This window comes from Lissotriton helveticus, chromosome 2_2 (assembly GCF_964261635.1).
Source record: "Lissotriton helveticus chromosome 2_2, aLisHel1.1, whole genome shotgun sequence".
Lineage (NCBI taxonomy): Eukaryota > Metazoa > Chordata > Amphibia > Caudata > Salamandridae > Lissotriton > Lissotriton helveticus.
Genome location: NC_136060.1, coordinates 369,387,272 through 369,410,978, shown reverse-complemented (window position 1 = coordinate 369,410,978; position 23,707 = coordinate 369,387,272). Strand labels below are relative to the sequence as shown.

The window sequence follows — 23,707 nt, the reverse complement described above, 5'->3', positions numbered from 1 at the left end:
CACTTCCATGGCTTGTTTGATGAAAGCTAGGTTGTCTCCAAGGATGATAGATCAAGTGAAGTTTGCAGATGAATTTATCATTACTGACGATATTGATGCAAAAGTATTCTCCATCAAGAAGGCCATCAGTAGCTGTCTGAGTTAATGCGAGGGTATTACGGTAAATGCAGGCTACTCCCTACCAGGTCTGTAGGTTCTGTCCAGTCTAATAATGTTGTGACTATGGGGGACTAGTAGGTCTAGAATAGGAGTAGATGAGTCATTTAAACAAGTTTCTGTAAGGATAACGAGGTTGAGCTCATGCGTGCTGGTGAGGTAATAAGTATCAGACTCATTTCTAACAGCCTGTCTGCAATTAATGAGCATGGATTTCAGGTGAGTATTGGAGTGGACTGTGACAGACGAATGGGGTTGATACGCTTGAGGTTGTCATTGTTAACCCCTCTAAGGTTGTGACTATGTACTCTGTAAGGATTACTTTGGAGGGTTTGGATTTGTCCCAAACAGACCTGTTGGTGACTTTATTGGGGGTGTAAAAATGGAGGAGTGCATGTATGTCACTGTCTGAAAGGCACTCGGGAGAGGGGGAATTGAGGGCAGGTGTGGTTTTCCTATTGAAGTGAGGGGTGTGACAGTTGTGGTTAGGGAACAAGATGGTTTTGAAGCCAGCTTGATTCCTCGAATAACTGTCAGGCCTTTGGTTGTGCAACACCTCAGTGGTTAAGGATATAAGTCTCTGAATATCATCCTTGAGATGTAGCAGGTTAAGTGAAATCTCAACAAGGCAAGATTCCAAAGAGGCTTGGAGGGAGGTGGTCATGGGTTGGGAAGGAAAGTTAGTAATGAATGAAGGGAGAGTTTGAAAGTCAGTGATGTCATGTGGAGGGATTGTCTAAGTGGTTGAGGGCATAGCCACAGGGTGGGAGAAGGGGGGGAATGTTTTCTGAGTGAGAGATCTAAGAGGCGTGTGGTTCATCATGTTAGGGGGTATTTAATCAGATATATTCAACATCTGTGCACTGGAAGGAGATATGGGAGTGCAGGGAGAACCAGTTAGGGAGAATACAGGAGAAGGTGGTGAGGTCACGGGACAGGAATAGGACCTGGAAAGAGGGATTCCATGTTTGCTGTTGTAGAGGCATCTGGTGCATGAGGACTGTATCGGAGAATTAACCACATCGCTGCTTAAGAGTTTCCCCTGCTGTGCTGGACAGCAAGGAAAACGGGTGTGGTCATGACGAGCTAAGCTCGTCATGAGCACCTGAGAGGTATATGCCATGACGAGCTGAGCTCGTCATGAGCATGGAAGGGGTTAAAGAGAGAGGGTCGACAGAGAGGGGGGCCTTAGGTCTAACAATGGGTAGAGGGCTGGATGATGCCAGTGTGAGGGTGGGCGAACACAGGTCTGCAGAAGTGATGTCAGGCGAGCTAGGGTATCTTATTTGGGGGTTGAGTTCTTATTGTTCACAGTACTTTTGATGATAGGGAAAATCTCCCCCATTACTGCTAGATTGTCATTAGAGGATTGAATTAGGATGATTCCATTATTGTAGAGAGATACGGTAATGTATGCCCTACAGAAGGGCGAACGGGATGCAAGTAGCCTAAGCCCATAGGGTGTTTTCCTGGAGTTTGGCGATTCGGAGCAAGGAGTAAATGGCAGTTCTCCTCTGTGCACATCTTTTTGTGTAGAAGATGAGGTCGCTAATTAACATGCCCTTACTCGAGTAGAAATATGGGTCAGAGATGAGAGTTTCAGGGTGGGATTTAACTAGTCAGTGTTTGAGGTTTTTTGCTGCATTTTATTTAGAGATCAGGGGGGTAATTAATGGTGTAGTTTTTAAAGCCTGATGGTATTAGTTGTATGTCCATTGCTTGGGTGAAATAGCTAAAGAAAAGTAATGCTTCATAGTTAGTGTTTATTTATAACGATTCCCAGAGAGAACTCATAGTGAGTGGGCCATGAGTAAGTGATTACAGTGGCCAATGGGATGGAATAGCAAGTGCGACAAAAAGGTAAAATGAGGCAGATATAGTAGGCGTTAGAACCAGCAAACATTCAAACTATTCAAAGATGGCTGCCCCATATTGAGAGTGAAGTTCCTAGAAGGCAGGAGAGAGGCTTAATCCGTTTTTAGTTTCCATAGAAAGTGTCATATGCCAAAATGCCCTTCCAATGGAGCGCCCATTGTCCTTGAAAACTTCCTCAAGTGGAATTAGTGAAAGATGAGCAGGGGGTGATCCAGCGGGCTATAGAAAATATATCATAAACTACGCTACCCAACTTCATAACCTATAAACAAAATTCTATACTAAATATGGACCCATTTATGAACCTGATATATTTTGGGCCTACTGAATCAGGTGGTCAGAATAAATCTATATACACATTATCTACACACTATATACATATTTATACATTTGCAAAAAGAATATTGTCATTACAATAAAACCCAACCATTTAAACGACCACCATAGGTGACGTGATCTAGCTAATGGTAACCTATACTTCTAAATAATCAAGACCAGCTTGTTTGTCAAAAGTAAGATTTTATTTTCTAAATTATGGTATATATGTTGTAAGTTTTATAAATGAAATTTATTTGCAATAAAGCAAGCATGATGGTAAGAAATAAGAGAAAAATACAATTTAAGCAATTGAATCAATTTAAAGAAATTATATAAAGTTTAGCATTTCTAAAACCTATTTCCCTAACTGAGCTAAATAAACAGAAATTAAAGTAAAGATCTTTGAGGATTCTTACGTGCTCCACGCAAAGTCCAGCAGCACATCACCCTCATCGGAAAGTCAGAAAGCAGCAGCCAGCCCAACCCTAAGGGCATGACTTTTTATACCTTTCTACGCTAACTAAACTAGCAAAGGAAAGTTTTCAGAAATCCTCGACGTCCCATTGGCTAAGAGTGACAAGTGACATGTCACCCGATTCTTAAAAAGTTCCACAAAATCATGTCTTACAAAGACCATTGTCTCTTCCACGTGGAGCCAGAAGCTTCCTGCGATTGCAACTATGTATTAAGTCATCCTCGCAGCTTCCATAGTCTTTCAGTACAACTTCCGCGGATGCCAAGTTAAGGACTGACAAAAAGTTCACTTTCGACCTTGGCCATGTCCGACAGAATGATGTCAGCTCATCAGTTTTTGCTTTGTGAATGCAGCTTCAATAAACGTTTTAATTCAGAATGGGCGTCTCGTGACTTTCTGCAGAATTATAGATCAGCTCTTTTTCTGCGGCTCAAATAACTAGGCCCAAAAGCAGGCAACTTATGTTTTCTAGTATAAAACAAACACAAGAAAAGTATTAATGTAAGAAATAAAGTATATTCTGTATCCACCCCATGGTTTACTAATTAATTAACCCACCCGATTAATCAAAATGTTACCTAGCTAATGCAAACAAATAAAGCAGCGTTTATATTTACCAGTCTCCGTTTTTCTATGAGACCCATATGCACCTAGAATAGTAGAAATGACATCACACAGACAAGGAAAAGCAAAACAAGCACATGCTTCTTTTAAGTTTGCAGCAGTTAGTAATGACAAAAACGAAAACAATAAATTATTTTATTATTTTGCACGAACAAAAAGATGCAACAAATATGCACGTTTATGAGCACACATGTTAGTCCCCCCACGTGTAAAGTTTAATCTAAGTTGTATTAGCATGACATATCACAAATCATTAATAATTTTATTCATGTTATGGAAATGTGACTTTGCGAGTTTAAACAAAATTTTGTTTTCTATCTCGCTCCATCAACTCCCTCATCTGGTGATTAACAAATCACCACACCAGCACTCAAAAATTTTGGTAAATTAAATTTTAAGAAATCGATTCAAATTCATTTGTATTAGTAAACCTAAAAATCTGTTTCAGCATAATCTTTGCAATTAACATGACGCTCTCTATGTAACTCCTGTAACTCAATCTCCCTTTCCTCTTCTTTCCTGAGTTTATAGATTCTCTTCTTTTCCTTCAACTGTTTCTTTCTTTTATGTAACAAACAACCTACTTTAGTCAAAATAAAAATGAATACTATTATAATCAAAGGTGCCAAAATCTTGCCAAGAATTGAACTTCCGATATTATGAAACCAGTTTTTAATTGCTTGAAACCTTTTTGAAAGTTTCCCTGTAAAATCTTCTTCTTCTAAAGGAATTATCTCTGAATGCATTTGTGTAATATTCTTAATATACATTTCAATATTCTTACTTTCATCAGGTATATATGTACAGCAATGTTGGACATGTAAAATGCCACAGACTCCTCCCTCTTTTGCTAGGAGTATGTCTAAAGCAAGGCGATCTTGAATTACCATGGATCTAATTGCAATAACTTCAACATTCACTAATTGAAATCCATCAGCAGTGTCTGTTGATAATCTATCAACTATAGTGGACAATTTTCTGATTCTCCCTGCATTTAGGGTTATACCAACAAAAGGTATTACAGCTTGAAAAATATCTCCCAGAACTTCAGTAAAAGTTTCTCTTTTAGCTCTATTTACATAATTATGAATTTTAAACAATCCTTCTGGATCTCTGTCAACATGAAACACTTTAGGAAAAACAATTCCCACATAACAAGTTCCATACCAATGGTCAGGAAGGTTATAGTAAGCTTTGTCACCACAAACAAAATAAATTCCAGGGAAGATAGGATCTTTTCCACCTTTAAATCCCCAACCTCCCATAATCTGATAAGTATCTTCACAGTTGCTTGCACCTACAAAATAATTATCAAAAAGTGTATTATCTCTTCTAATGCAAAGCTTTCCACTAACAGGTTTGTCTATGTGAATTGCAATATTTTCAAGCATTTTGCCATTTAATTTCTCATCCTCTTTTTGCCAGAAGGATGACTTAGTCTGCTTGACTAATTCATTTCTCTTATAAATTGCTCTTCTCTCCTCAACCATATTCAAAAATTTCTTTCCTTCAGCACTTAATTTACATGTTAGATTATTCTTGTAAGCATACTCATAAGTGAGTTCGTTAGTAACAAGGAAATATTCTCTCAATTGTTTTGCTTTCTTATGCTTATTTAAAGCATTATCAATCTTAACATTAGCAAAAATTTCATCATAATTTGAATAGTAATATTCTAAACGACCAGTTTGATAAAATAAACTAGTTAATACACTACATGTAACAGCATAAGTGAGAGGAAGCATATTATATGTTACTCCCTCAGAAACAGAAGCAGGTAACTTAACACAGACATAACAGTCCTTTGCATCCATTACCTTTACATATTCACTCAATAGCTTTGTGAATGTATTGCTTGAAAAATCACCTATTGATTTATCTTGATGAATGTTAGGCTGATGATCAATAACTTTTGCAGATGCACTATGTTTAGTTTGGCTAATCAGAGCTTTGCTTGTTATGTTAACTTTGTGTAATTCTCTATTCATTTCTAAAGGGATAATCACAGCTAGTACCAACCAGAGCAGAACTAAAATGAGCAGACACACCAGAGTCATCTTACAGCATCTTTTAAAAACAGAACACTTCGAAGTGCTCTCCTTAACATAAGGCATTTTTAGGTTATTTTTAGCCTCAAAAATAAAAATAAATTTTAAAATTTATATACACCCCCCTTTTAAAATATATTTTTCTTTTATAACCCTAAACAAGATTTCTTCGACCTTATGTCATACATAAGTTTTCTTCTACTAAACAGTTTTTCTTCGACCTTGTGTCAACTAACAGATTTTCTTCAGCCTTTTGCCAATTTAATAATTCTGTACTTCAATCATTGTCACTAATTTCTTCGATTTCGTTTTCTTCTTCACTACTATCATATATGTCAATAACAGGTGGAATTACTAAGTAAGTCCACTCAGGAGACTTGTATTTCTGGTTTGGTCTAATTATTCTCTTCCCTTTTCTCGATATCACTTCAATTTTTCTTCCAACTCCAACTTCTTTTCCTGGACTCTTTTGACTACTTATTTCTTCAACTTGTTCTATTGGCTTTTTGATCAATCTGACTCTCAATCTTCCACCAGGCCAGTAGTCTGCTTTTCTCACGTACTTCTTCTTTGGTTCAGAATTATTTGATTCTGACTTCCAAGTCCTTTTCTTTCCGTTTTCACTTCCACCTTCCACGTCACTTTCTTCAGTTTCGTAGTCTGAAATTTCAATTGACTCAGGAACTTCTCTATTCGGCAATTTCACTCCTTCACGAACTTCACTTTGTCTTCCATCACTGGTACTCGGTAATTCGTTCTCCTCTTCTTCTTCAATTACCTCTAGCTTCCCAGATTTCGGATTTTTGTTCCTTACTTCAGAGCTTGTTCTCTGCCTTTCGATACTCTCCTGGTCTGAAACTTCTTTTGGTTCAGCTTCTTTGTCTTCAATAGAGACAACCGAATCCTCAGTTATCTTTCCTTTTAACAGATTCTCTTCACCTTCAGAATCTATTTCAATTATTTCTAAGTCTTTTCTTGTCAGATTTCCATTCACTGGCACAGTTTCCAGATGTCGACTCTCTTGTCGATCTTCAGAATCTGGAATTACTTCACCTTCTGTTCTATCTTCTGCTTCAGAATCAGAATCATCTGTGGTATCACTTTCAACATCAGAACTCTCAGGAGTTGGTACTGGAATAGTATGACTTGGATGAATCCAGCGCTTCAATCCTCTGCACTTTACAGCATTAGTAGTGATCAAGATTACCTGCCTAGGTTTCTGCCATCTAGGAGATAGACAATTCCTTCTCCGATGTACTTTCGTTCTGACCCAATCGCCAGGTCTCAGATCATGAGTCAAAACTTTTTCATTTGATTGAGCTTCAGTTCCCACCTGATTAGACACAGAAGTTACCATATCAGATAACCTTTTACAGTAATCCAAAATTGCACTGTCATTTATGCTCAACAGTTTACCTACAGGTACAAAAGCTTGCCTCATAACTCTTCCCATTAAAATTTCATGAGGACTCAGACCTGTCTTTTTATCTGGTGTACTTCTTAATGACATCAAAACAAGTGGAAGAGCATCAGTCCACTTAACACCTGTCTCTAGACACATTTTTCCAATTCTGTTTTTGATAGTTCCATTTATTTGTTCAACTACACCTGATGCCTCTGGTCTGTATGCACAGTGTATTTTCTGCTCAATGCTCAAAGCTTCACAAATTAACTTCAACAGTTTATTATCAAAATGGCTTCCTCCATCACTCTCAATAGTGACTGGAAAACCGTACCTTGGGATGATTTCTCTGAGCATTAGTTTTGCTACTGTAATTGAATCACAATGTCGTGTAGGGAAAGCTTCTACCCATCTTGAGAATAAGCATACAATTACAAGTACATATTTCAAACAGTTGTGTAAGGGCATTTCAATGAAATCTATTTGTAACCTGGTAAAGGGACCACCCTCTCGACCAATTATTCCTGTCCCCACCACTGATTTTCTGTTTGGATTCATTTGTTGGCATGACAAACACCTTTGACAAAAAGATTCTGCAATGGTTCTAAATTTTGTATTGAACCATGTTTCTCTAAAAAGTCTGACCATAGAATCTCTTCCTAAATGTGCAGGACCATGATATAATCTGGCCATGTCAGCAATCAAGCAATTTGGTAAGACTATTCTGCCATCTTTGTAAACCCACACTCCATCTTCTTCACGTGGTCTACAATCTGATCTTAACCATAGGTCTTTTTCTTCATCATCTGCTTCGTTTTGTAAATCTCTAATCTCATGCCATGTTTCTACAACAGTTGTTAGCATTAATGAATTTGAATCAGTTTCTTTACTCCTCTCCCGATTGTATGAATAATTTTTTCTTGCGCAGTACTTTGCTGTTTCGTCTGCGAAGGCATTTCCCTTGGAAATGTAATCAGTTCCTCTAGTGTGCGCTGCACACTTGACTATGGCAATTTCTTTTGGCAATTGTATTGCTTCAATTAATCTTCTAATGAAAACTGCATTTTTAATTGGTGATCCTGTTGATGTCATGTATCCTCTCTGTGACCAGAGTTGTCCATAATCATGCACAACTCCGTACCCATACTGACTATCAGTAATGATGGTAACTCTAATATCTTTTGATATTTCACATGCACGAATTAAAGCAATCAATTCAGCCACTTGTGCTGAACGAACTCCTTCAAGACATGATGCTTCTTCAACATCTACAACTGTACAAACTGAGTATGAAGCTTTCAAGACACCTCCTTCAGATCTTAAGCATGAGCCATCTACAAAGTAGACAAAATCCGATTCAGACAAAGGTCTGTCTTTGATGTCTTTTCTTGGTTTTGTGCAGAATTCCATGACATCTAAACATTCATGTTCAGTTTCAATATCATCAACAATTTCAGAATCAGGCAGTAATGTAGAAGGATTCAGATTCAAACATCTTGAAATCGAAACATTATCTGCTCCCAGTATTATTTTCTCATACTTTGTCAATCTGCTACTTGTTAAATGTTGAGTCTTACCTCTTGTCAGTAATATTTCAACTGAATGAGGCACAAAAACTTTTACAGGAAATCCCATTATGATTCCTTCACTTTGTTCAAGGCTGATATTTGTAGCTGCAACTGCTTTCAAACAACCTGGTAATGCTTTTGCAATTGGATCAAGAACTGCAGAGAAGTATGCAATAGGTTTCTTTAGATTTCCATGTCTCTGAATTAACACAGATAATGCACATCCTTCTCTCTCACTGCAATACAGTTCAAAATCTTTCTCATAATTTGGCATACCCAAAGCAGGAGCTTGGCATAAGCTCTTTTTCAGGTTCTCAAAATATTCCATCTCAGCATCATTGAGAATAATTGGATCTTTTACATCTGATTTGGTCAGTCTTTGTAGTGGTTTTGCAATTACTGAAAATCCACTTATCCATTGTCGACAGTAACCTACCATTCCCAGGAACATTCTGACCTGTCTTTGTGTTCTTGGCGGTAACATTGCTTGAATCATTTTTATTCTCTCTATTGTTACTTGTCTTTTTCCTTTTGCAATTCTATGACCAAGATATTTTACTTCTTGTTTGCAAAACTGTAGTTTTGCTGGGGACACTTTATGTCCTTCTTCTGCAAGGCGATTTAACAGAATTATTGTGTCTGTTACACAATTTTCTCTTGTCTTTGCAGCTATTAACAAATCATCAATATACTGCACCAGCGTAGACCTACCTGGTAAGTCTAAATCTTCTAATGATCTTTTTAATAGTTCATTAAAGATTGAAGGACTTTCTGTATAGCCCTGAGGGATTCTTGTCCATCCAAGGGTCTTACCTTGGAATCTGAAAGCAAAAATTTCATAACTGTCTGGGTGTAAGGGAACAGTAAAGAATGCATTGCAAAGGTCAATTACTGTGTACCATTCAGCATCATGTGGAATCTGAAATAGAATTACTGCTGGATTTGGAACCACAGGACAACATGGAATGACAATTTGATTAATCTTTCTCAAATCTTGTACGATCCTAAATGTTCCGTTAGACTTTTTAACTCCCATAATTGGTGAATTACAAGAGCTACTCTTCATTTCCTTTAATACACCTTGCTTGATTAATTTTTCAATTATAGGTGTAATACCTTCAATTGTTTCTGTTTTCATTTTATATTGTGGAGTGTTTGGAAATTCTATTCCCTGTTTCAATGCAATTTTTACAGGATCTACGTTTTTCATCAGACCCATCTCATTCCCAGTAAAATCCCATATTTCAGATTTCACTGTTTCCTTTAGCTCTTCAGGTAAATCCTTTTCTTCAAATGCAGGAAACAATTTTGTTTCTTCTGCTTCCATCATCATCATTGTCATTCTGTACAAACCATCTTCCTCCATTGTTTGTAATTCAACTCCTTCAGGAGAACAATATATTCTGCAATTCATTTTACATAGGATGTCTCTACCTAATAGATTTACTGGACTACTGTTACAAACCACAAATCTGTGTTTGTCTCTGTAATTTCCAATTTCAACTGGTACTGGATCAGTTAAGTCTGTTTTAATTTGCTGATTACTTACTCCCACAACTTGGATGGTATCCCCAGAGAGAGGTAGGTTTTCAATTTCCACTGATCTAACAGTAGAACGGGTAGCACCAGTGTCCACTAGAAAAGTGATGTCTACATCATTAACTTTCCCGTTTACATAAGGACCAGACTGGTCAACCTCAAGAGTGGCTCCAACAACACACTCTTCCTCCTCTCTCGGGCACCGTCAGCAATAATCATCAGAATCACTGTCTTGACTTTCTGTTAATAAAAATTGTTGTGAAGCATTTTGCATTTGAACCTTTTGCTTTTGCTGTTTTTGTGGTTTTATTACCTGTTCACATCCCTGAAATCCCACGTTTGGATTATATTTTTGAACTCCCCCACAATTCGGAAAAGGTGGTTGTGGCAATTGGTCTTGACGATTATTCACCTGTTGTTGTTGCTGTTGTTGTAACTGTCGCTGAATATTAAATTCATTTAACCCCTGTTGCATCTGTAGCTGTTGCTGCAGGTTAACACCATTCTGCATCTGTGGATTCAATAAGGGATTCTTTGAGTTTCTAGGAGGATGAGGACACTCGTCCCTCCAATGTCCAATTTCGCCACAATTAAAACAAGGTAATCTTTGTTTCAGCTCTTCTATCTTTGGGCTAAATTTCTTTGGGAAATTATTACCTTTAAACTTTCCTTGTATCTGGTTTGTATTTCCGGTTTGAACAAAATTAGTGTTCTTATTTCCCATGCTGGCAATCTGTTGCTCAGCCACCTTTACCTGAGCCCACATGGCTTTCTCCTTCAGCTTCTTCTGTTTTACTTCTAATTCATCGCTACAATATTTTGCTTTTCTTAGAATATCATCTACAGATAGTGCTTGCCATCCGACAATACTAGTTCTGATCATTTCTCCAATTTCAGGTTTTAGTCCATAAACAAATCTATAGATAAAATGACTCATGTCTTTTTCATCTAATTTTTCATAACCACTGTATTGTTTAAAGATTAACAATAGTCTTTCATAAAAAGAATGAACTGATTCTTTTGTTTCCTGTTCTGTTCTTTCTATTTTAACCCAATCAACTTCTTTGGGTGGAATTTTGTTTTTCATCCAAACAATTACTTTCTCATAGAAATCCATTACAAGTGGATTTGGGGCACCTGTTTCTTTGATTCGTTCAGGTTCTGCTTTTGGCCAACTAATAGATATTTTACATTCTGTCCAAAGATCAGATGGAACTACAATGTCAAAAAATCCATCCAAATCAATCCACAGAACTTTTGACACTTTGATAAATCTATCGACTTGCCTGTACCACTCAACTGGTTTCTCCCTCAATTTTGGAAAGTCATTTGTAAATAACAGAATGTCTTGTCTTGACCATGGGACATGAACATATCCTCCACCTGCAACTTCCCTCATTGGAAATTGTTTTGACAATTTTTCCAATCTTTCATCTTCCTTCCTTTTGGTCCATTTCACTCTCCATTTGTTCAGTTCTCCTAGCTTTTTGATATAGACAATCAAATCTTTAATATGAACTATTCTTCCCATTGAGTTCAAACTCTCAATGTCACTTTCTGAAAAGTCTAATCTGTAATGCTTTGCAAAATTCTTTTGTTTACTTACATCGATTTCAAGTTCTGCAGCTAGATCCTCTAATTGATCATATTTATTTTTCGTTTTCCACTGAATACTTTTGCAAATGAATAGTAGTTCATCATCCCGATAGTAATTTAAACTATCTGGGCCAATTGTTCCAATTATTAATTCTTCTATATTCGCTTTTAATTTGGCCACATCAAGTTTTGGTGTGGTTACCCTGACTTCAGGACTTCCTACATCTGACATAGCACCCATTGGTGTTTTTGGAGATAAATCCTCATTAAAGGTTAAATCAGGCATTCTCGATCTAGAAGTGTTTAATTCAGTCAATTCTGAATAAAATTTTTCAGTAGCCTTTTGAGTTTCTGTATTTAAAGGAATAGTTAATCCATTTTTGTTTGTATCTCTTTGATCAAATACAGGCTGAACAGGACCTATTGTTACTGGAACTGTGACAGCTTCCATGCCTTTTGTCATTCTTTTAATTAATTCTTCTTTAGACCTTAAATATTCATTATAATCAACATCCTCAACATTTCTTGTCTCTCTTGCATAATCTTTTGGAGGTTCCCTTGCTCTTGGAGTCATTGAAAAATGTCTACCTTCATTTCGAGCATTCTCAAATTCTGATCTTCTAGGAGTTTCAGTGATTTCACTATTATTTGGATAAAGTTTAGGAGCTTCACTAATTGGAGGTGCACTCGGTGAAGTTTCAGTAGAAACCACCGGAGTAGACCATGATCTAGGAGGTCTCAAAGGCTGATTAGGCTGTTTCTTTCTAGCAGTTGTATATATTTCTTCCATAACTGCATCCTCAGATTCACTTTCCATAGATTTCCCTGTAGGAGAACCCATTACCATTTCATGAATTAAATATAATCCTTCACTCATGTTTCCCTGTCTCCACATTCGCAATCTATCTTCATGAGTTTCTCTTTTCCATGATGGATTTTTAGAAGGTCTTTTAATTCCACTAGCTTCTCTTTGTAACTGATACATCTCGTCTTCCCACTCAACTAAAGCTTCAAATTGAGTTGGTCTCGGTTTTGGAACAAGAGCATTCATTTTCTCTCGTAAATTTCTTAAAACTCTTACATTAAATGAACCATCATCAGGCCAAGCTAAAACACCGTCGTTTTTAGTATAGCGTTTCCAACTGTCGAACCATAAGACAGTATGATATCCGTATTCACCTTCCATGTACGCTGCAGGTGTTTTATACTTATGAAGTAGTTTACCACCTCGCGTTTCGATTTTCTTGTCAGGTGAAAATAAATTCTTAAATTTCTGAAATAATGTTGTCTTTTTCTCAACATGTTTAAAATGATAACTCATTTTTAAAAGTTAAATTTAATTCACAAAATCGTTCGTAAAATATTTCCGGGATGTTCCGCAAAACAACCAATCCGTGCGCGAAACACACCAACAAGCCAATGGCAGTTGAGCTACGTCACTTTTCAGCTCGACCAATAAATTTGGAGATTTTCCGAAGGACCAATCAGCTCACAGGCCGTCAGAGACTCAGGAGCCAATCAGAATACAGCTTGTGACGTAGGTCACCCAATCCCAGCGCGGCTCTGTGACGTACACAGCAGCTGCGGTTTCTCGCTTCTCACTCCTGGCGCTTACCCCTCCTTCACAAAATCTTTTCACAGCGCCATTTTAAGAACACTTTTCAGTGTAAATTAATTCTTAACAATGACTATAAAGACAACATCTGTTCGTTTCACTAATTAGGATAGTTTACATACATTCAAGTATCCACACTTCGGAATAGACGGCGCTATTCACACTAAGGATAATATTCAATTGTCAGTAGAGTAACCTTACCCCACCCTTCTAACACGTATAATTATGAACTCGCTTTGCTCTGAACCCACCGCGAAGTGAAAGTTCTAAGAGTTCCACTTGAACATAAAATACAATTCAAACTCGCACTTTTACACGGAAAATTCCCTAAATTCAAACACACATGAAATCCGTACAGGACTCTCACCTGTTTATAGAATTCATGCACCGTTAGCAAAATAACGACGTTATCCGTACAGGGCTCTCACCTGTTTATAGATATGAAACATGTACCCGTACAGGACTCTAACCTGTTTATAGATAATCATGCACCGACGTTAATTTTACCCTTCACTCAAGCTCGGATATAACTAATACTCTCATCACAGTGAGTTTTATGGAAGGCGCTTTGTCCCTATTCTCATGCTGCTTTGATTTCTTAGAAAATCCTCACTATACAAGATTCAGACCTAGCCCTAAAACTGTGCTGCTCGGCGACAACACTATGGTACACGGCGATACCTCTTGTGATACTCGGCGATATCACTACAAACAGAACAGATGGCTTGCGTGACTAATTTCTTGCCACACAATCTATACCGGTATAGCTTACAGATAGGCACGAAAAACGAACTTAACATGTGTTAAAACATCGATCCTATTTCCATACCATGACGTAACCCTTAGCAACCAACATATTACCTTGGTTACCTCTTAGCAACCATCAATTTCTGCTACCAGAGAATTGATCCAGCGGGCTATAGAAAATATATCATAAACTACGCTACCCAACTTCATAACCTATAAACAAAATTCTATACTAAATATGGACCCATTTATGAACCTGATATATTTTGGGCCTACTGAATCAGGTGGTCAGAATAAATCTATATACACATTATCTACACACTATATACATATTTATACATTTGCAAAAAGAATATTGTCATTACAATAAAACCCAACCATTTAAACGACCACCATAGGTGACGTGATCTAGCTAATGGTAACCTATACTTCTAAATAATCAAGACCAGCTTGTTTGTCAAAAGTAAGATTTTATTTTCTAAATTATGGTATATATGTTGTAAGTTTTATAAATGAAATTTATTTGCAATAAAGCAAGCATGATGGTAAGAAATAAGAGAAAAATACAATTTAAGCAATTGAATCAATTTAAAGAAATTATATAAAGTTTAGCATTTCTAAAACCTATTTCCCTAACTGAGCTAAATAAACAGAAATTAAAGTAAAGATCTTTGAGGATTCTTACGTGCTCCACGCAAAGTCCAGCAGCACATCACCCTCATCGGAAAGTCAGAAAGCAGCAGCCAGCCCAACCCTAAGGGCATGACTTTTTATACCTTTCTACGCTAACTAAACTAGCAAAGGAAAGTTTTCAGAAATCCTCGACGTCCCATTGGCTAAGAGTGACAAGTGACATGTCACCCGATTCTTAAAAAGTTCCACAAAATCATGTCTTACAAAGACCATTGTCTCTTCCACGTGGAGCCAGAAGCTTCCTGCGATTGCAACTATGTATTAAGTCATCCTCGCAGCTTCCATAGTCTTTCAGTACAACTTCCGCGGATGCCAAGTTAAGGACTGACAAAAAGTTCACTTTCGACCTTGGCCATGTCCGACAGAATGATGTCAGCTCATCAGTTTTTGCTTTGTGAATGCAGCTTCAATAAACGTTTTAATTCAGAATGGGCGTCTCGTGACTTTCTGCAGAATTATAGATCAGCTCTTTTTCTGCGGCTCAAATAACTAGGCCCAAAAGCAGGCAACTTATGTTTTCTAGTATAAAACAAACACAAGAAAAGTATTAATGTAAGAAATAAAGTATATTCTGTATCCACCCCATGGTTTACTAATTAATTAACCCACCCGATTAATCAAAATGTTACCTAGCTAATGCAAACAAATAAAGCAGCGTTTATATTTACCAGTCTCCGTTTTTCTATGAGACCCATATGCACCTAGAATAGTAGAAATGACATCACACAGACAAGGAAAAGCAAAACAAGCACATGCTTCTTTTAAGTTTGCAGCAGTTAGTAATGACAAAAACGAAAACAATAAATTATTTTATTATTTTGCACGAACAAAAAGATGCAACAAATATGCACGTTTATGAGCACACATGTTAGTCCCCCCACGTGTAAAGTTTAATCTAAGTTGTATTAGCATGACATATCACAAATCATTAATAATTTTATTCATGTTATGGAAATGTGACTTTGCGAGTTTAAACAAAATTTTGTTTTCTATCTCGCTCCATCAGGGGTCAATGGAATGATATAGCAAGTTAAGCGAGGTTAAACAAGAGGCAGATATATATGAAGGAATTAGAACCAACCACCATTCCTAGATGGCTGCCCCCTTTGAGATCGGGGTTCCTAGAATGCAGGGGAAAGGCTTAGTCCTTTTTTAGTTTTAATAGAACTTCTCATGTATAAAGTCACATGTCTATTTTCCTTCCCATGAAGGGGATCACCATCTTGAGTAACTTCCTTGTGGAGAGCCAGAGAGAGAGGAGCAGAGGGACCCCCAAAATGGAGGACACTGAGACCTCCACAAAGGTACCAGTGTGGGTGGCAATGCAACCATGGCTCACACAGCAGACTCGACATGCAGGCCTCCTACCCCGACAGCCTCCAGCAATGCCAGGGGTCTCCGCTCCCCTAGGACTTGGATGTAAATCCTGGAGAGGGGAAAGGAACCCCAGCCTCAAGGGGCAAGAGTGCTTGGGCAGCGCAGGAAGAAATTAAAGACCGTGAACAAATCAGGCAGTCCATGTGGGCAGAAGGAGGGACAGCTGCTGATGGTGGGCTTAGGAGGAATCTGGACCGCCATGGATGAGAAAACTCCCACTCTCATCCGCTTTCTGCCATTAAGCCTGGGACACTTCAGGTGCGAGAGGTGTCAGCGGGCAAACAGATCGGCTGCGAGGAGCACTAACCATGTTTCCCCTGCAGCACTGAACATCTACAGCCGATCCTCAGATGTCTGGCTCCCTTCAGAGAGCTGGTCAGGCGATGAATGGAGGCTGCCTTCCTTGGTCAGTGCAGACGCCACATGCATGGTTGGATGGGCGACCTGGGCCCGACTCTCCCTCAGCGAGTGTCAGCAGGGCGACAGCTTGACCAGCAACAGCAAGAGGGGTGGTTGCTGTCTGCCTCCAAAAGGCAATCGGAAATGGGCAGCTGCAGTGCAGGTCACCTCAACATAGGATCCGGCTCCTGTACAGAGATCTGAAGGCCGGCACTTAAACAAATCCGCAAGGAAATGTAATCTGCAAATCACCAAGGTGCATCAAAGTGTTGGATGGCAGGGATAAACCAGGGATGTGCCAACCCAGGAGCTGTCGTCATTAGCTCCTACTCGGTGGCCATTTTGTGACGAATCATTGACTGCAACACCCAGAAGTGATGTAATGTAATGGACTCGTCGTAACACTGAATGCAGCACTACACCCTCTAAATTGGTGCTGTCATATAACACATTCTGTAATCTGTAATGATGAACACATTTTTGGCGTAGCCCAAATGTCTGTCTGACAAATTACAGCAATGGAAGCCCATGAAACTGACACACGTCTGGTTGAGCGACCTTTGGCTAGCATACCAGAGCAGCATTTTTAGTCACTGTTTAATAGCATGATCTGCGTAACCAAATCTACCTTTCTGCCAATGTTGGTGTTATGCTGTCCAGCGGTACGGGCTGTAGTCGTGTTTAAAGCTAATATGGGAATTAACATAGGAAATCATACTTTTTTAAACCCCATTTTTTTCCGCCCCCAAGTGACGGATTACCCCAAAACTTTCTATGCACAACAAGAGTCATTATGACACATTTTGGGTACAGTTTCATGATGTATGAATGCATCTGGTGTGTTCTAACTCAATATTAGGAATGCCTTCCTAGTCAGATGAAAAGTTCAGTTTTTAATCTAAAAACCAAAGGAACAGTAAGAGATCTTTCAATTATGTTAACTTTTTTATGCAACAACAGTGAGAAGTAGTCCCAGGTGGCCACCAGCCTTGAAACTGCATGAATGCATTTTCTATTTAACAAAAAACCTGTAAATAAAAAAAATTAAAAATGAGTTGTCGTTACCCAGTGTCCATCTTTGTTGCAGAAACTGCGGGAAGGAAGGTCATTCTTGAAGACCAACCCACACTGACTCCCTTTGTGGTAAAACCAACATGTGGGTTAAAGCACCGTAAACGAGTTATTACAAGAGGTCGGATTCTTGGTGGAACATCGGCCTTACCTGCATCTCACCCCTGGTTGGCATCCATATACATTGGAGAGAGTTTCTGTGGAGGAAGCCTCATTCTGCCCTGCTGGGTGGTCACCGCTGCACACTGCTTTTCCAACAAGTAAGATAATGATATATTCTTCACTCATGATTTTTCATTTTTACTCCAGCCTCGCGAAGACGCTGCATTGTGGCGCAAACCCATGTTTACTGATTTTAGTAAATGTGTTTGCATCAGAAAACATGGGTGGATGCATGAGAACACCTATGTTCCACCCATGTGACACCTCCCCGATGTGAGGTAATGCAAGGCAGCGCGTTTTCTGCAGAGCTGCACACATCCATTACAAATTGGGCTTTTCTTGGCTTAGTAAATACCAGAATAGATATTGTTGTGCGATGTGTCAAAAAAGTGACACAACCCTGATGCAAAATCTTAGTACATTTAGGCCTCTATGTATGTGAACATATCAAATGTGTAGACTTTCCGCAACATTACATTGCTCTGGGAACACAATCACATTTCAGTACACAATGCTTTACATTTTCTTTCTTATAGCCATTAAAAACGTAAAACTCTGATACGATGAAAAATCACAATAATCTTATGGAAAATATGCACACTTAAGAACTACATATAAGTACTATAACATTTATGAGGGATGTCAAGGAAATTCCACTTCAAAATCCAACATCCAGTGTCGCCCTTTGGGAATCCTTCTTGATCACAATACAATATATTATATTGTTCTCCCTTTCCTACTTCCATTTCCTGCCGAGCACTGTCATTCTGTTGCAAACACTATGACATTTACATCACTCAAACTTACCTCAACCTAACCACTTTCAGTAGTTGAGAAAATTTGGACAAACCCCTTTTTCACCAATCTAGAACTCTTAACTCTTGCCAAATCAACAATCACAAAAAGGCCTTCCATTTCCAGTGAGCTAAACCATGTCCCCTTTTCTCACATCCTGAATATACCTGCCCTTGTTTTGTGTGACAATCAACTTCATTCTTTACTGCCCTGTCACCTTAATTCCCAAGCAGGTCTTCACGTAGTGCATGGTTTTCTTTCATACATCAGTGTATCAGGACTTTTTCCAATCCCACTGTGTGGAGTCGATCTTTAAGCACACATAAAAATAAATCTTTCAGCTTCATACACCAGATGTTCTTCCTTGGCCTTTACTCATTTTCCGTTAAAGATATTTTCACTTATCACTTCATCCACACTGGCTGCTATATATCCCTACTCCTCATCACTCTGGTCTCCTTCCACATCTTTTAGTGGTAGCCTTGATAAGTAGTCTGCAATTACCTTTTTCTTCTGTGGCATGTACTCGACCCTGAAATAAAATTCTTGTAAACGCATCAACCTCATAGGAATTCTCAATGTTGCCTTTATTTGAAAATGCGGACTGAACAGTGGCGGCTGACATGTCCAGAGGGTGGTGCGGCGGGGGGCACATAAAAATGTGAAAGGCACTTAGCTTTTCTAGGAGTGATACGGCCTCATTTCCCTGGGTCTAAGGAATGTCCCTTCCTGCCCCGCTGACCGGAACTAGTGTCCAGTGTCATCTCCACCTCTTGCTCCTACTGCTGGGTCTTAGTGCCCACCACTCAGGGCACGACATCTCCCCCCCTTGTTGTAAACAAACATTTTCTTGTCACTGACCTGTGTTAGAACGAGATGTCAATAGATAGTTAGAGAGGTAGTGAGAGAGAGAGAGAGAGAGAGAGAGAAAGAGAGAAAGAGAGAGAGAGAGATCCTCTTGCTGACCCATTCCCATTACTTCTCTTCAATCAGTCTCTTTGGTCTCTTGCATTCTCTTCTCTGCCTTGTTTCTGCTTCGTCCATTCTTTTGTGTTTCTGAGGAACTTTTTTTTTAAGTTCAAATAGAAGTTTATTGAGATGAACAAATGATGGTATTACAAAAAACAAAGTAAAAACAGCAGGAACAGCATGGATAATAACTTAGGACATCATAAAAAGTGTCATAAGATAAAATAGGGGAAGGGGGAAAAAGAGAGGGAAAATGGGAAAAAGAAAAAAGGGAAAGGAAATAGCGATGAGGCTAAAAATTTAAAAATTGCAATCAATGAGGCTATATAACATGAGAAGCAATACACAAATATGCGGATAAGTAAATATTAGTGAAAAAGAAGGAACAAAAGGTCAATCATGGGGGTTTCGAAACTTCTTGCTGAATTGGGGGTAAATGAAAGGATCGTTTGGCACAAGCATCCAGGTAAAGGGTGATGGGGAGCCATAACGCAAGTCTTTTCGGGGCTAGGGTAATGGCATAAACAAATGCAGTATCCAGTCTATGATTATAACATACATTGAACCACCAAGCTTTAAAAGTAATGCCCTTGGAGTCTTTCCAGTTAACAGTAATTTGCTGAAACGCAACAGCTAATAACAAATCAATAATATGAACATTTGCTTCAACATCAATCCAGGAAGAGGAAAGTGAGCCAAGGAAAATGTCAGTGATAGAAAAGGGGGTGGAGGTCTGGAAGATAGAATTGATTTGATTCCAGACTTTAGTCCAGAAAGCGTGCGTGAGAGGACACATGAAAAGCATATGAAAAAGTGCGTTAGGGGCGGAGCAAGACCGGCAGAGATCTGGAGTCAAGGGGAATCGTTTGTGAAGGAGAGACGGCGTGTAAAGAAGTCGATTGTAAAGGAAAAAAAGTGTTTGTGTGAGAGAGGCTGCCCTGGAGGATTTGCGAATCTTAGTCCATAGTTTATCCCACAAGGATGTGGGCCAGGAGACAGCGAGATCGGATTCCCATTGCTCTTCAACTTTGGTTTTAGGCCTAGGTGATGGAGGATTGTGAAAGGAATGATATATGGAGGACGCTGATGGGTTGGAGCGTAATTGGGTGTGCAGAGAAGAAATGGGAGTATTAGAAATCGCAATCGAATTAGAGTGAGAAAGGGAGTCATACGCAGACATAACTGCATTCTTGAGTAAGATGTATTTGTGGACAAAGGAGGCAGGGAGAGAGAAGAGTCGACTAAGAATTGGAAAAGGTGTGAAGACAGATCCAGTGAAAAGTTGGGAGACCCAGATTAAACCTCGCTGCCTCCAAGTCTTCCAATAAAAGGGTTTCAATTTGATAAGAATGCTGTAATTGTACCAAATCGTGGTGGCGAGAAGTTCTGTAATGGAGGAGGGGGGAGCCGGATTAGTGGCTAAAAGTAATTTCGCGGTATACTTGTGAATTGGAGTGGATAGGAATTGGGGCTTACGGGAAAAGGAGAGATACTCAGCAAAGGAAAAGGGAGAAAGAGAAAGGCGTTCGAGTTCAGCCCAAAGAGGAAGAGAGTCAACAGGATCTTTAAGCCAGATGGCAGCCTGTTTCAGGAGGAAGGCTCTATGATAAGCAGGAAAATTTGGGAAGTTAACTCCGCCCTCCGATTTGGGGAGGCGGAGGCGTGATAAGGACATACGCGGCTTCTTTCCAGACCATAAAAATGAGGAGAGTGTGGAATTGATTTTAGCGAAAAATTTAGCAGGGATGGAAATCGGTATATTAGAAATGGTGTAAAGGATGATTGGGGAGAGCATCATCTTGATGGTGTCGAGGCGGCCCCACCAAGAAAGGTATAGGGGGTGCCATCTTGAGGTGAGGTCAGACAGCTTTTGAGTGCATTTAGTAAGGCATAGCGAGATAGTATCTGAAACAGAAGGAGTAATGTATAAGCCGAGGTATTTTATATGAGATGGACTCCATTTGAAAGTAGATGCAGCAAAATCAGGTTTAAAGGTGAATTTGATGAGAGGTAGGATTTCACATTTATCGCCATTTAGCTTATATCCAGAAAGATGGGAATATGTATGAACTTCGGCAAGGAAGGCTGGGATGGAGACAGACGGATTCGAAATGAAAAGTAAAATGTCATCTGCGTAGGCAGCTAACTTAATTTGCGATTGAGCAAGAGGGAAGCCATGAATGCTCGGGTTTTGACGTATCTTAGATAAAAAAGGTTCCAGGGCAAGATTAAAAAGAAAGGGGGAAAGAGGACAACCTTGTCTAACGCCTCTACCAAGGCCAAAAAATGAGGAAATGAGACCATTATCACAGACCGCTGCTCTAGGATTTGCATAAAGAAAGGAGATGAGGGAAATAAAATTAGGGCCAAACCCAAACTATTTTAACGCGGAGAAAAGAAATGACCATTCTACCCTGTCGAATGCCTTCTCGGCATCTAAAGCGATTGCGGCCAGGGAACTATTAAAGCGTGACGACTTAGATAAAACATTAAAGAGGAGTCTGGTGTTATCGGAAATGAAACGGCCCTTAACAAATCCTGATTGTTCAGGGCCAAGGAGATCTGGGAGAAAAGGATCTAATCTAATGGCTAAAGATTTAGCATATATTTTATAGTCAATGTTGACAAGGGAGATCGGTCTGTAGTTCTTGCAATGTTGGGGATCTTTGCCCTCCTTTGGTATAATGCAGATATAAGCATCTGAAAAAGTGCCCAAGGAGGCATCGGTGGTCTTGAAGGAATCAAGAAGGCGAAATAATTTGGGTAGTAAAAGATTGGCAAAGTGTTGATAAAATTCGATGGTAAAGCCATCTGGACCGGGAGCCTTATCTTTTTTAAGTGAATTAAGTGCAGTGTGGAGTTCGCGAATGGTAAGGGGAGTTTCAAGGGAGGCCAGGTCAACAGGAAAGTTGGGAGGAGGATGAATGCTGGAAAAGAAAGTGGAAATAGAGTGATCAGAGGGTTGAGTGCCGGAAGAGTAAAGTGTAGAATAGAAGTGAGAAAATACCTCCAGGATGTTAGCATCTTTATGTTGCAATATTGAATTAACATCAAAAACAGACTCAACATTCGATTTGTTTTGTTTGACTTTTAAATAATTAGCAAGAACTTTCCCCGCCTTATTTTTCCCACCATAAAATTTCGAACTGGATTTCAGGAGGTACAGTGAAGCGTCATCAGTAGACTGTTTGTTATAGTTCATTTTTGCAGTAATAAGAGCTGTCAAGCTTTCCTGAGTGTGAGAGGTATAAAAGGAATGCTCTAGGGTTTTAATCTGAGACAAAAGATCATTAGTACGTTGACGAGCAAGTTTACGTTTTGCCGCAACATGTCTGAGGATAAAGTCTCTGGCTGCTGCTTTGTAAGCGTCCCAGACAGTGTGAGTGGGTAAGGAGGGAGTATCATTAATAACAAAAAACTCATTAGTAAATTCAATAAAGGAGGCGGTAAATTTGGGGTCAAGAAGGAGGGTATTGTTGAATCGCCATCTTTTAGGACCAATGGATTTAGGTAAAAAATCAATGTTGATTAGGACTGGGGCGTGATCCGAGAATACAATGGGACCAATCTCCGCTTGGGTGAGGGATTGGGAGATATGATGGGAGAGAAAGATATAATCAATGCGGGATTGAGAATGATGGACCGGGGAATAGAACGTAAATTCTTTGTCGGTTGGGTGACAAAGTCGCCAATTAATTTGTGTTGGGAGATGGCGTGAGTAAAAAGCTTATGGGATTTATTAGGAACAAACAGAGATTTGGAACGTCTATCCAAAAAGGGGTCCAATAGTAGGTTACAATCACCTGCGAAAATGAAATTATCATCAATACAGTCAGTGATACGAGAGGCAAACGCACTCCAGAAAGTGGGACTTCCACCTGCAGGGGCATAGACGTTGAGCAGAGAAAAAGGGACACCTTTAGAAGAAAGTTTGACAAATAACCATCTGCCTTCAGGGTCAGAGTCAGAGTGCAACACTGAATGAGTAAAAGATTTCCGAATTAACAAAACAACACCATTTCTTTTGCCATCACCAGGGGCGGAAAAAACCTTACCCACCCAACCTCTTTGGAGCTTAGCAGCCTCACTATCAGATAAATGGGTTTCCTGTAAAAAGGCAATGTCTACATTGAATTTAGCTAAGTGAGAAAGTATCTTTTGCCTCTTTATGGGTGAATTTAAACCTTTAACGTTCCAAGAAACAATGCGTACTGACATCAGGAACAAGTAAAAAGGGAGAATGTAGAACAGAAGTGGAAGAAAGCCTCATAAGAGTCG

General features: G+C 39.1%; 1 protein-coding gene across 1 annotated transcript in view; it reads left to right on the top strand.

The window, feature by feature from the left end:
- Positions 1-23,707, top strand: part of HGFAC (HGF activator) — a 751,326-nt gene that overhangs the window by 519,869 nt on the left and 207,750 nt on the right. Inside the window, exon 10 of the mRNA XM_078678540.1 lies at positions 17,520-17,763. Within this exon, the coding sequence (XP_078534666.1) occupies positions 17,520-17,763 (244 nt within the window). The remainder of the gene's footprint in view (positions 1-17,519; positions 17,764-23,707) is intronic.